The 14,113-nt window shown below is 35.4% G+C and overlaps 1 protein-coding gene and 1 pseudogene across 3 annotated transcripts; both read left to right on the top strand.

The window, feature by feature from the left end:
* Positions 1 to 1,360: 1,360 nt before the first annotated feature.
* On the top strand, positions 1,361 to 8,276 carry LOC117596879 (C-C chemokine receptor type 5). Of its 3 annotated transcripts, none has more exons than XM_053233010.1 (4): positions 1,361 to 2,244; positions 2,475 to 2,509; positions 2,736 to 2,897; positions 3,577 to 8,276. In XM_053233010.1, exons 3-4 carry the CDS (start codon positions 2,888 to 2,890, stop codon positions 4,626 to 4,628), a joined length of 1,062 nt encoding a protein of 353 aa, XP_053088985.1. In that variant the 5' UTR covers positions 1,361 to 2,244; positions 2,475 to 2,509; positions 2,736 to 2,887; the 3' UTR covers positions 4,629 to 8,276. The 3 variants fall into 3 exon arrangements, with proteins under 3 accessions (XP_053088985.1, XP_053089000.1, XP_034158870.1); XM_053233025.1 differs by having other exon boundaries at positions 2,471 to 2,509; positions 2,739 to 2,897; XM_034302979.2 differs by having other exon boundaries at positions 2,471 to 2,509.
* A 1,303-nt stretch (positions 8,277 to 9,579) lies between these two features.
* Positions 9,580 to 13,461, top strand: LOC113534027 (C-C chemokine receptor type 5-like; annotated as a pseudogene).
* The last annotated feature ends 652 nt before the right edge of the window (positions 13,462 to 14,113 follow it).

The raw sequence follows: 14,113 nt of genomic DNA, 5'->3' as shown, positions 1-14,113 counted from the left end.
ACCAGTGTGCACATCACACCTGACTTAACAGTGAGAGAAACAGACTGTATCTGCCTATACAATTTCTAGGATAATACTTCATTGTATTTCTCTGAACACATTTATTATTACTTACCAAGCATTCTTACTAAGGCTTTGACATTGGCTTTTACAGAATACACCACTCTAGCATTTGATACACAGAGCATCATGGTTAGGACAAGATGCGTCCGTACTACACAGCACCAACTTTGCCCAAGCTGAAGTTCACATTTTCATCGAGAGTCAACGTTCAATTCAAGACGTATGCATTTTTAGGTACCTTCTTTGAAATCAACATTTTTTTAGAACGTGTTGTTATGTGACCCAGCGTGTCCGGTGTGCCACCTCCTTTATTCAATTAAATTTTTTTCAATTTTATTTGTATAGCGCTTTTAACAATGAACATTGTCTCAAAGCAGCTTTACAGAACATAAGAAATAAAAAACATTCAAACAGAAACAAAAACATGCAAACAGTCCTAGATGTTAGACAAAATTATCCCTAGTGAGAAAGCCTGAGGCGACTGTGGCAAGGAAAAACTCCCTTAGATGATATGAGGAAGAAACCTTGTGAGGAACCAGACTCAAAAGGAAACCCATCCTCATTTGGGTGACACTGGAGAGTGTGATATGAACAATTTATAGAAACAAGTTTCATGCACATTGGCACAGGTACAAACATGACAGAATGGCACAGCTGCAAAGTGAAGTTTGGGAAGAGGTAGAGTTAAGGCCAAACTTTTTATATTTTATATATATATATATATATATATATATATATATATATATATATATATATACATATACACACACACACACACTTAAGCTAAAGACATTCAAACTCATTTTTCACAACTCCACACATTAGAAGAGCCAACTACACAAAATAGAGCCAATCTATTTTGTGAAGTGCACCACTCCCTTTAACACCCCACAACACGATGCAGCCACCCCCATGCTTCAAAGTTTGGATGGTGTTTGTCAGATTAAAAGACTTACCCTTTTTCCTCCTTACATAATGCTGATCATGATGGCCAAACATTTCAATTTTTGTTCTCCAAAAGGCTACGTCTTCATCCTGGTGATTACCTGCAAGCTTCAGTCTGTTTTTTTTATGCCGGTCTTGGAGTAGGTCTTCCTCCTTGTGCGACAGCCTTTCAGGCCATGGTGATTTAGGATTCTTAATGGTGGATGTACATATTTGGTACCTGATGCCTCCAACTCCTTCACCAGTTCCTATGTTGTTGTTGTCTTGGTTCAGTGGAACATTTTGGACCAAAGTTTGTTCATCACTGGGAGTTAATTAGTGCCTCCTTCCTGAAAGTCACAGTCTCTGTGTAGTCCCAAAAAGATGCTTGTGGTACTTTCAGTTGTAGAGTAAATTGAGTTGTAAATTGCTCCTAAGGAGGAAGCAGACTTGTGGAGGTCGTGGCTGATTTGCTTGGTTTTCCCATGGTATCAAGAGCAAAAAGGCACTGTCTCTAAAGATAGTCCCAATGGTGCACACCCATTATCAGCCACTGGTAAACACCCATTAGCTCCTAATTATGCCATTGGCCAATCAGGATCTTCTAAAAGTCATTAAATTACTTTCTGAAATCTCCCAGACTGTTTAAAGAGACAGTCAACATGGTGTATGTAAACTTTTGACCCACTGGAATCCTAATACAGTGAATTAAAGGTGAAAGGCTAACCTACACAGCAATGTAAATATTTAATGTGTAATTTAATATGTACATTAACTAGCCACTTCCAGAATTAGTGCGATGTAGTGCAAATGATAACAGTCTCCTTTAGAATACAGATAAGCTCATGTTGGCATATAGATAGGTAACTAATATTAGCATTAACTAGCTAAGCAGTGCTAACCCTGCTAAGCAGTGCTAACCCATGATCTAACATGTCACTACCCATACAAGGTTAGTTTGTCAGGATGATGTCTGTAATACATTTCAGGCATTTGGGAGATATTATTATAAATATTTGTGCCTTGTCTGAGATAAGACTATTTCACTTAGATAGGCATGTATTGATATGGAAGAGTATGAGTTGCTTTTCCTACGAACCGTGATGTTTGCGTAATCCATGCTGATATGATCACATCATTATATCACAAATTTATGTGAATACACAATGAGATTTTTACTGTAACAGCCCATTTATAGGCTGCTCAATCACACACTCTGGTTTACTTACTCTTTCCTGCAGGCTCCCAGTGAAGACGGTATGTAGGCAACCACAGCAATTACATTTTTCAAAACATATTCTAAAGGATCCATCTTTCAGTGACTGCTGGAGATGTTTACAAATGTCTGTTATTGAATGAAATGTATCAGCATGTCATTAAGATTGACAAATTGTAATATTTTCTATCACCTAAATGCTTAGTTTGGTGTGATTCAGTTGATTTATTTATATGGTTTTCTTTATATCTTGTTTTTCATCAAAAGAAAGCAGTGGGGATTATGACACTAACACACTGATTTCAGGTATCTGTCATTAATATATCTTACCATTTGAATGTAATACATATCAGTACAACTATTTAATAAATATTAAGATGTGTGACCAAGATATTCTTGGTACATTTCTTGTTTGTGGAAGTTTACAAATATATTTTAAAAATATGTATTTTACATATAAACTTTTTTTACATATAAAATTTTACATGCTCCTGTTTTTTTTTTCCCTCACATGGATGTGCTAAAATTCCAGTAGCTGAAGTACATTAACCTTTATGGACTTCACTGTTCTGACAGCAGGACAAAGCCCCATCTCAGAAAAATCATAGCTCAGCGTCTTGTCATATACCAGTATATACACAATCACTCTTGGATTGAGGAGACATTGTCACGAATTGCTCCAACATGTCAAACGGTAAGTGCACCTTTTCCATTTTGCATTATTGTAAACCCTATCAACTGCCTTGTAGCCATTAATGAGCTTCACTACAATTAGTAAAGTGTGTCTAAAATGTCTAGATCATTTTATGCTGACACAGTGCAACTGAATAGCTGCTTTCTGCTATTGCTAAAAACCTGCTGAAAGTGCAGGTTAGCGTTTTATTACAAAGACACTGGCAAACAATTCTAAAACATGAAGCAAAAACCATAAACTAGAACAGGCAGAAAGTCAGGTGATCAGCAAATTTATTATTATTATTATTATTATTATTATTATTGTTGTTGTTATAAATCTAACCATGAATAAAATTTTCAAAAGTGTAGATGGTTCATTTCACAGACGAAGTCTCTGACATCAAAATGTCAATAATTTTCTTCAACAAAAGTTCTGCAACAATCTCAGTATAATGGCCTTCAGCCGAGCCTTCCTCCCTACGGCTTTTATGTTATAGTTTTTTCTTTTTTGAGTATAGCGTATAACTGTATATTGTTGTATTGTAAATTTTCATGCAATAAGTGATAATGAGAACATTTTCTTTTCTTTTTCCATAAACAGCTGAGGACTATGCTCATTACTACTGTATGTTAAATATTATTTACAGTATTTAGTGATGCATAACAATAAAGGCAATGTTTTTTTTTTTCTTAAACAGCTGAGAACTTCTCTGACTACTATAGCCTAAGTAAAAATAATGACACCACGAACCAGGTCTGCAACAACAGCTATGTAATGGACTTCAGCAGAGTCTTCCTCCCTACACTCTATAGCATTGTCTTCATTGTAGGATTCATTGGCAATGGCCTGGTGGTGTGTGTCCTGCTCAAGTACCACAAAACCTTCAACATGTCAGATCTGTGTCTCTTCAACCTGGCACTTTCTGACATCCTCTTCCTTATCTCATTGCCTTTCTGGGCCCACTTCGCTGCCATCACTGTGTGGACCTTTGGGGGCTTCATGTGCCATGCAGTGATAGCACTCTACATGTTGGGATTCTATGGAAGTATCTTCTTCATGATCCTCATGACCTTTGACCGCTACGCTGTCATTGTCCATGCCCATTCATTCCTTTTCTCCAAGCACCGGTCTGCCAGAGCTAGAATAAGCCTGGCTTTGTTTATGTGGGCAATTAGCTTGGGAGCTTCTCTGCCAACCATCATTTTCTCACGAGCAGAAAATGCCACATGCAGTGTGGAATATCTAGAAAAGACATGGAAATCATTCTCTTACGTTCAGCTGAACATCCTCGGCTTCATTATTCCTCTCTCAGTGATGGTGTTCTGCTACACGCGTATTATCCCCATTTTAATGACCATGAAGTCTCCGAAAAAACACAATGCTGTCAGGCTCCTGCTGGTCTTGGTCACTGTTTTCTTCCTCTTCTGGACACCCTACAACATTGTCATCTTCCTGAAGTTCCTGCAACTTCAACTGGGCTACATGAACACCTGTCGGTCGGATCAAGACCTGCACATGGCTATGCAGTGGGTGGAAACCATAGCGTTCAGTCACTGCTGCCTCAACCCCATAATCTACGCCTTTGTGGGGCAGAAATTCAGGAAGTTATTTCTAATGATCCTGAAAGAGAGATTTCCTGTTTGTTTTGGTCACTGCACAACAAATGAAAGTGAGTTCTCAGAGAGGATGACCACTATGCACACACGCTCGTCAGTAATTTCCAGCACAAAGACAAAATCAAAAGAGTAACCGTTATTACTTGTTATGGCCAAAGCCTGTTTCAATTTCTAAAAAGTCCACAAATCCATAATACAAAAATGGGCCTTTTTCCAGAGTAGGCTCGTGACTATTTGCTGTATTGTACAGTTTATACATGCTTTATATAATTAGATCATTTTAAACTAATAGTGCACATATTGCTTGCAGCAAGTATCAAGCCCCTTTTAAGAACAGTTTACTAAGAATATGTATTTTCTTTATAAATAAAATGTTAAACAAACATCTGATTACAGAAAACTTCACCTTTTCAGTAATTACACAATTTGGAAAATAATATTATTAGCCTTAGATCTTCCTCCAAACAAGTATCTGTATAAGTTGTTACTATAGAAACAGTAACATATTAGAACAAGTGCATTGATGTAAATATACTATTTAAATTACAGCCAGCGCTATTGTGAGAAATGCTGTTAAAGATAATTAATCAACACCTTCTGACCAATCAGATGAATTCAGTAAGTATGAATTATGACAAAGCATGATTCCTTTTTCGTTTTTATTGTTATAAAGCAAAGCTCCAGTTTTGCTTATTATTTCAGAGCATGATTCCTGTTTTTTTCACACTGATCTGTTGAGTTTATGTAAAAGCACATTAACCCTGGTAGATACATTATTTTACTGACTGTTTTCATTTTGTGATAAAAAAGGTCAAGTGAATAAATAAACTTAACATGTTCTAAAATTGTATTTAGTAAAACATGATTAAAAATGGCTACTTTGTTTACCTGTTGTCTTTCTTTTAAATTGTCCTGATTTTAATCAAGTAAGGCTTGATTAAAAGAAGACAGAAAAAAGACTGCTGACATTTTTGTGTTTAGTGTTCAGACAAAACAAAAAATCATGGACACATATGATCAACACAAGATGTTATGAAAAATGAGTTGACTGACATTAGTGATTTGTGCACAATATGACAAACTAACACAGTGTTGTCTTCAAGCATTATACTGTATGTATTTTTTTATATTGTTGGTTACTAACCACTCATATGGAAGTGTTATACTTTTTTCTGTTCAATTCTGTGGTAATTATTGTATCTTTTTGGCATGGTTAACATTTACTTTTCCACTTAATTGATAAAATACATAGTATGATCACAGCATGCAACTGATGTATGAGAGTGGCCAAGAGAAGCTGTTAATATATCATACATTATCTGCTAATTCCATATCAGTATGGTGTTTTCTGCAAGGTAGACAATGTTGCTCCAGTATACATTGGACAATATTATGCACTAGATTATACTGCACCTCTAAAGTTGGACTCTCTGAATTTTTTGTAACTTAAAATATCTGTTCTGAATGTCAACTATATCACTCCAAAATAAATTTTACAAATTTATACATACTACTTGTTGTTTGTTGTTACAGTAGCTACTGTTATGTGTTATAGCAGCTTTATTTTTTTCCCCCATCTGGAACAGTTGTTTTTTTTTAATCATGTCATGGTGGAAGTATAGGGCCCCAAATAATAGTTCAAGCCCAAGGGCCTCTATCACCCTATATCTGCCCGTGAATCAGTACGTACAAACATGTAATTATTTGTATGATCTGTAATAACAGAGCTGGTAGTTTGAATTTCCTCTCTGGGTGATTTATATAGCATCATTTATTCACGACTCCAACTGGGATGTCAATATATACCACAAAAAAATAAACCGGCTACTCTCATTAAATTACATATGATCAAAAATACACTCATTAAGCCCTTAATTACCCTGTAAACCTGCTGTAAACATACATTTATGCAATTATCGGTAGCACTTTATTTTAAGGAACACATACTATAAGGTATTAATAAAGGTTTTGTTATTTACTTAATAAAGCACAAATCAGACATGTGTGAAAAGTTCATTCACTATGTACTAGTCTTTATTCCTAAAGATCTGTACTGCTGCAAAGCTAGATGTGTTAGCTGAAAATGAGTAATTATAATAATGTGCAATAAATACTTATGAGCTAAGAAAACCCGAATAAGTCATTAAAAAATGGAACATGTGAATAAAGAATAATACAGCTTGAATAAACAAATTACATGTGTCCAATTTGTGCGTTAGTAAACACATAAAAATACCCTCATTAACGTTTTATATGTGTTCCTTAAAATAAACTGTTACCCAATTATCCATACAGCCAATCATGCAGCAGCAGGACAATGCATAAAATCATGCAGATACAGGTCAAGAGCTTCACTTAATGTTCACATCATCTCTCAGAATGGGAAAAAAATGTCATCTTTGTCACATGGTTTTTTCAGAAATCTCAGAGATTTTTTTTCCCTTTACACTGCCACCTCTGGCTTGTTTCTTAGGGATCTAAATCTACAACTGGATTTCTGTAAAGCTGCTTTGTGACATTGTCAGTTGTTAAAATGATACACAAATCCAACTGAATTTAACTGAACTGAACATTTTAATGTAGAGACAGCTGCTCAAGGTCTGGAAAGAGAAAATGGAGAGACATTATTGCTGGAGAATGGAGACTCAGAATGGCAAACATTTGGACTGTAGCCTGGTTCATAATTGCAAAATTGTTAAGGAAGAGCTTCAAGAAATTCCTAAAGATTCGGTCCTATTTTTAGTGGATAGATGATAAGCAACCTTCTGTTTTCCTTCTTATGTGTAACAGGTTTCTTTTAGTAAAGACTCTTTAACCATTTCTTAATGCAAAATTTCAGGCACTTAGAGAACTGGCTGTTTTTGGTTGAAGTGGCACTACATCGGGCACAAGTGTATGCATGTTTTTCTGAATTCTTTATCTGCTTGGCTGTTCCATGTGTCAATTACAGCAACACTAGCCAGTCGTGGGCATCAGTAAGCTCATGTATGCAGAACAGGGCAGATAGCACTTTTCCCCAAGTGTGTTATGCTCCCCTATGAAAAAAGAAAAGAATTCATGTGTCTCAGAGGAAGACCTGTTAGCCTTCAACCTCCCTGGTTGGTATCTATTGTATTATAGGGGTGAGCTGGCTGGTGGGTGTCTATCTCATAATCATACATTCTTGGAGAACCCATGTTTAAAATCTTCAACATAGTTTTTAACATAATTTACTGGTAAACTATGTTTTGATTTGGAATCCAGGAATATGAGATAATGTTTCAAACTGTTCATATTTTTAAAGTAATTATAAAAGTTTAAAGTATATATACTGAGCATTTGTAAATTTACCTTTATATATACTGAGCATTTGTTATTGTTCCCCCCAAAAAAATCATTGGAGATTTTATTTCCCATCACCAACTGAACAGTTAATATGAGAAGTATGCACAGTTAGTATGATAAGATGACTTACTAACTTGGAATAACACATGCCACACCATTTTCAGTAACACTTTATGTTGTCCCCAACACTTATTGAAAGTGTAGCCCCTTATCTAATAGCTTGTTTATCTAGAAGTGTCACAAGGTTAGTTTCTCAGAATGATAATAACTTTCTGTGCTTCTTCTGGTTAAAATTTTCACATAGATGGGCATGTAGTGACAAGGGAAGTTTCTTTCCTATGAACCCTGTTGTTTGTCCAACACATGCTGATATAATCACATCACTGCATCACAAAGATATGTAAATACACAGTAAGGCTTTCATAACATCTATTCAAGTAATCAGCCTGCATTTTCACAAACTTTTGGCTTACTTACCTGTTCCTGTAGGCTTCCAGTAAAGACATTTTCCAAAAGCTCCAAAAGTTACTGCTCTGTTTAATGGAATGACATGAATCAGCATGTCTTTATACATCATTTCGCAATTGATATAAATTGTAATACAATCAGTCATCTCCATGCTTAGTTTCTTGTGGCCACAACAGTCTGATTTATTTGATTTCTCTGTCTCACACTTTTTAAAATACAAAAAGTTGTTTTTAGAGTATTTAATGGCCACAAAATATGGCCACACCTTAAAAAATAACTTTATAAATAACCACCACGTCACTTAAGTGGCTCCATAGTAATATGATAGCAACCGAATTTACTTAGCATAGTGGTGCAGCGGATAGCATTGCCACTTCACAGCACCAGGATCCCAGGCTCAATCCTGAGCTCTGGTTACTGTCTGTGTGGAGTTTCACATGTTCTCCAATGGTCCACATGAGTTTCCTTTTAGGCTTCCTGGGATTAATTGAGGTAAATTGAATAAACATGCTATTTTGCTCATTTGAAAGATGCAAGACTCTGAAGGAGTGGCTTCCCATCCAGGGTTTATTTCTGCCTAGTGTTCCTAGGAAAGGATCTGGATCCAGCATGACTGTGACATGGATAAAGTGACTGCTGAAGATGAATGATCGAATGAATGAATGATTACTGGTAATTTAATATTGTTGGTCTCTTATTACTTTATAAAAACACTGGACTGAAACACTCCATGCTAAGAACACCTTTACTCCCCCATGCCTTCTTAAATCTTTAAATCTTTAGCCTAGGCACTGCAGTCAATCCTGCCTTCCTTGTGCACTTATTTAAAATCACAGATTCAATACTTTCCATGCATCTTTTTTTGTGTAATTATTTATTTACTATTTATTTATTTAATTTATATCCTGTGTGGGTTTAACCATGTCAAAGTGTAAATGTATTAAACATCAATTAAAAAAAAGAAAGAAAGAACTCAGTGGGGATGAAGACACTAAGACATAAGCACTCTGCTGAGTCAATTTCACGTGTCTGTCATTAATATTTACTACCATTTGAATGTAATACATATCGTCACAACCGTTTAATAAATATTAAGATGTAGAAATAGGATATTCTTGGTACAGTTCTTGTGTTTGGATTTGCATGTTCCTGTTTTTTTTCCCTTACATGGATTTATTTAAATTAGCTGTAGAAGTAGATTAACCCTTATATGTCCACTGCTCTGTCAGCAGGACAAAGCCCCACCTCAGAAAAATCATAGCTCAGCCTCTTGTCATACGCTAATATACAAAGCCTACTTTCACACTCACACTTGGACTGATGAATCATGGCATCAATTTCCTCAAACATGACAACAAGTAGGTGCATGTTTTCCATTTTACATTATTGCAGAATCTAGCGACTGCTTGGTAGCCATTAATGGTCATCAATATAATTAGTAAAGTGTGTCTAAAATCTCTAGAGCGTTTATTAAAACTGACACTGTGCAGCTGAATAGCAGACTTCCTTTTATTTGACCTGAATTTATTACTGAGTCTCAAAAAAACTTGTTGACTATACATTCATTGACAAGATAGACAAAAAACAATGAATAAATAGACATTTTCCTAACACTTTACTATACCATCGACAAATGGAATACATTAACTAATGCTTTCATAATGATGAATTAATACATGAACTAATCCTTACCACATCAGGAAATAATGAAAGATATGCATTAACAGACTGTGAGACATATGTGAACATCCATTAATAATGATAATAGTATTAACTTCCTGTTAACTATTTTTTTTTAAATTAATATAATTACTGATGAGAAATAATAAATAATATTTACAGTTATTAACACAACATGTACACGATATAGTTAAACCCAGAGTTTAGGTTATTTAAGTATTTAAACCTTGAGACACTTCACAATTCAAAGACAGCACCACTAAGCTGACTTTAGACAGCATCATCAAAATCAACCCACTTTATTAGTGTGTTATAGAAATGGTTGTGGTGACGATCTTGCAGGCGGTTGATCCATTCACGCACTGACTGTGGCATATGCTATTAAGAGTAGTTTTTAAGTCCTAACTCAGCATTGCGTACAGTCATGATTTTAGAACACTGTATTATCAACTTGTGTTTCAAACCGCAGGTGAAAAATGTAACAATATGCATATTTTATTTGTATTTAAAATATATTGTGGTTGGGTTTAGTTTAGAATTGGGGTGTGCTGAAAAAAAAACAAAACAAAACAAAGGGTCTCAAATTGTCTGAACTTACATTATAGCTTATAATTTTGGTTATCCTACATTATTTCCAAACAAACCCTTCATATTGTAAATGAGTTTTAGTAATACTGCAAGTCATGATATTAATTAAGAGAATGAGGTACCAAAATAGTAATGCTTATCTATTACCAGTTTTTGATTCATTATTTTCTAATGTGCTAAGGATTAGTTACTATGTAAAATGTTTTTTTTAATAGATTTATTTGTGGATCTTAAATAGTTACCACAATACCTATCTCTCCCAATAGATGGTGCTTTAGTACAATAATAAAATTATAAAACTGTCACGTCTTCACCAGTGTGTTCATTAGCTGAAAAAGAAGCCAAACTGCGAGTAGGTTCACCTACTTTTTTGTTGTGCAGCCACACAACAAAACATGCATTAGGCTTTTTTGTTATTGTTTTTTTTTTCTTTTTTGAGTATACTGTATAACTGTGTATTGTAAATTTTCATGCAATAAGTGATAATTAGAGAACATAAAGAGAACATTTTCTTTTGTTTTTCCATAAACAGCTGAGGACTACGCTCATTACTACTGTATGTTAAATATTATTTTATTATTTTAATTAAATATTAACATTATTACAGTATTTAGTGATGCATAACAATAAAGGCAATGTTTTTTTTCTTAAACAGCTGAGAACTTCTCTGACTATTATGACCTAAGTACAGATAATGGCACCGGGTACCAGGTCTGCAACAACAGCTATATAATGGACTTCAGCAGAGTCTTCCTCCCTACACTCTACAGCATTGTCTTCATTGTAGGATTCATTGGCAATGGCCTTGTGTTGTGTGTCCTGGTCAAGTACCACAAAACATCCAACATGTCAGATCTGTGTCTCTTCAACCTGGCACTTTCTGACATCCTCTTCCTTATCTCAATGCCTTTCTGGGCCCACTACGCTGCCAACACTAAGTGGATCTTCGGGGACTTCATGTGTCATGCAGTGACAGCGCTCTACATGTTGGGATTCTATGGAAGTATCTTCTTCATGATCCTCATGACCATGGACCGCTACGCTGTCATTGTCCATGCCCATTCATTCCTTTTCTCCAAGCACCGGTCTATCAGAGCTAGAATAAGCCTGGCTTTGTTTATGTGGGCACTTAGCTTGGGAGCTTCTCTGCCAACCATCATTTTCTCTCAAGTAAAGAACAAATCATATGGATGTACATGCAGTGTGGAATATCCACAATGGACAGGGTGGAAATCATTCTCTTACATTCAGCTGAACATCCTTGGCTTAATTATTCCTCTCTCAGTGATGGTGTTCTGCTACTCACGTATCATCCCCATCTTAATGGCCATGAAGTCTCAGAAGAAACACAAAGCTGTCAGGCTCATGCTGGTCTTGGTCATTGTTTTCTTCCTCTTCTGGACACCCTACAACATCATCATTTTCATGAAGTTCCTGCATCACTTGGGCTACATGAACACCTGTCGGTGGGATCAGGACCTGAACATGGCTATGCAGTGGGTGGAAACCATAGCGTTCAGTCACTGCTGCCTGAACCCCATAATCTACGCCTTTTTGGGGCAAAAATTCAGGAATGTATTTTTAAAGATCCTGAAAGAGTGGTTTCCTCTTTGCTTTGGGCACTGTACAACAGTTAAAAGTGAGTTCTCAGGGAGAGGGAGTTCTATATCCTCACGCTCCTCAGTGATTTCCACCACAATACTTGTGTAACCAAAAGTGGGCAAATGTTCAGCAGTTCAAATGTAGATTAAGCAGAAAAAATTGAAACTGTAACCATTATGACTTGTAAAAATTCACAATTTCATATTTTGGTTAGATCCCCCATTTTCTAGAAAAGATTGCGTGTTTGTCTTTTTTTGTTTAATGCAGTTTATACATTTCATGCATAGAATATGTAATCACATTATATTAAGGATTATTAAGTCTCATTAAGACTTAAGACATATTTTCTTGTAATATATTCTTTACACTATTTGCACAGTGTCATTATGCATATGGAGCCCCTACTTTTTCTTGTATTTTGAGGCATGATTCTGAAGGTTCAGTATTTCACCCCATTGTGTACAAGTGCATTGATGGGATGATAAAAATAGAATTGACTTGGTTAGTAATCCGTTGAATGATTTTAAAAGTAAACATTATTTACACTCTCATTGCTAGAAAGCCATTGAAGTGAAATGTCACATTCTGAGTCATGATGGGATAAAAAAACCTGCCCCTAGATCTTGTAGCATTTTTAACAAAATGTCTTAAATTCTAATAGTCCATATACAGTAGATTAACTAAGGAATAAAATTTTTGGAAATTGTGCTGGAAATTGTGAAAATAATCAACAATGGGGTGGTGTGATATGTGTAAGTGGAGTTACTGTTACCATCCCGAAGTTGATTATTTTCCAATAACAGCATGTCCCAGAATTTATTCTACGAAGTCTACCGAAATCTGTTGGCCTCTGATCTGTAGTGAGCTTCTTTCTCCCAACATTCCACAAATCCTATTAAAAGTCACTATCAGAGATAATTTTACCTTAAGGAACAGCTAGCAGGCTGGAAAATTCATCATTATTTGAAAACATGGGATTATTACTATATGTTAGAGACTCAGAAAGAACTTTTGCACTTTTTCTTTTGCAAGCTTCTATATTTTCCTTCTATTAGAAGGACATTGTTCTGATAGCTTATACATGTACCAGTAGATGGTACTGCAGCATGGCAAAAAAAATTCAATGAGAAAGAAATGACAAACATGGACCTTTTCACCAGTCAGTTAAATATGAAACCTAAAAACTTTCTGTAGGCTTTATTCTCTTTTTAGCACAGCCACAAAGAAAATAAAAATAATGATAAGCATTAAACCATTTGTCTGGTTTCTTTCAGAACTACGTGGGAGTATGTTTACCTTGTAGCACTGGACTGTAGCAATAAATATATAATATATTCAATCCACAAAATAATATATGGAGGTCACAATTTAATATATTGAGGTTATGAGATAGTATTTTGAGGACATGAGATAATATATTGAGCACACAAGGTAATATATTCAGCCAAGATAATATTTTGAGGCTATGAGAATTTATTGAGGCCATGAGATAATATATAGAAGTCACAGTTTAATGAATTCAGACCATGAATTAAAAAATATTGGGGCAACAGTGAACGCATTAGCACTGTTGTAAAAGACAAACTAACTATGATACCTGGTACCAAAGTTGGTTATAAACATTAAGCATTCCTATACTCCGATTGGTTTTTATTTTTTATAAAAAGAATCTTTTAAAAACTATAGCAGTATAGCTAGATGAAGATATTCAAGATTTCATGACTGTTCTGTACTATTTCACAACAAAAATAGGGAGCTCATTCAACTGCACTTTTCCAAGAAAAGTCTTGGGTAGAAAGAAAAAAATGCTTGCTTATTCTACGCTCCACTCTACTGGGATACATAGGAATTTACATGCTACTACATCTGTATTAGTAACCTATTTTCATGGGGTTACACCCTCCCGCCTCGACTCTGCATGAGTCCCCTCATGCTTGGCCTATGTTTCAGTCTACA

Source organism: Pangasianodon hypophthalmus, chromosome 1 (assembly GCF_027358585.1).
Source record: "Pangasianodon hypophthalmus isolate fPanHyp1 chromosome 1, fPanHyp1.pri, whole genome shotgun sequence".
Lineage (NCBI taxonomy): Eukaryota > Metazoa > Chordata > Actinopteri > Siluriformes > Pangasiidae > Pangasianodon > Pangasianodon hypophthalmus.
This window is presented reverse-complemented; position numbering and strand designations above follow the sequence as displayed.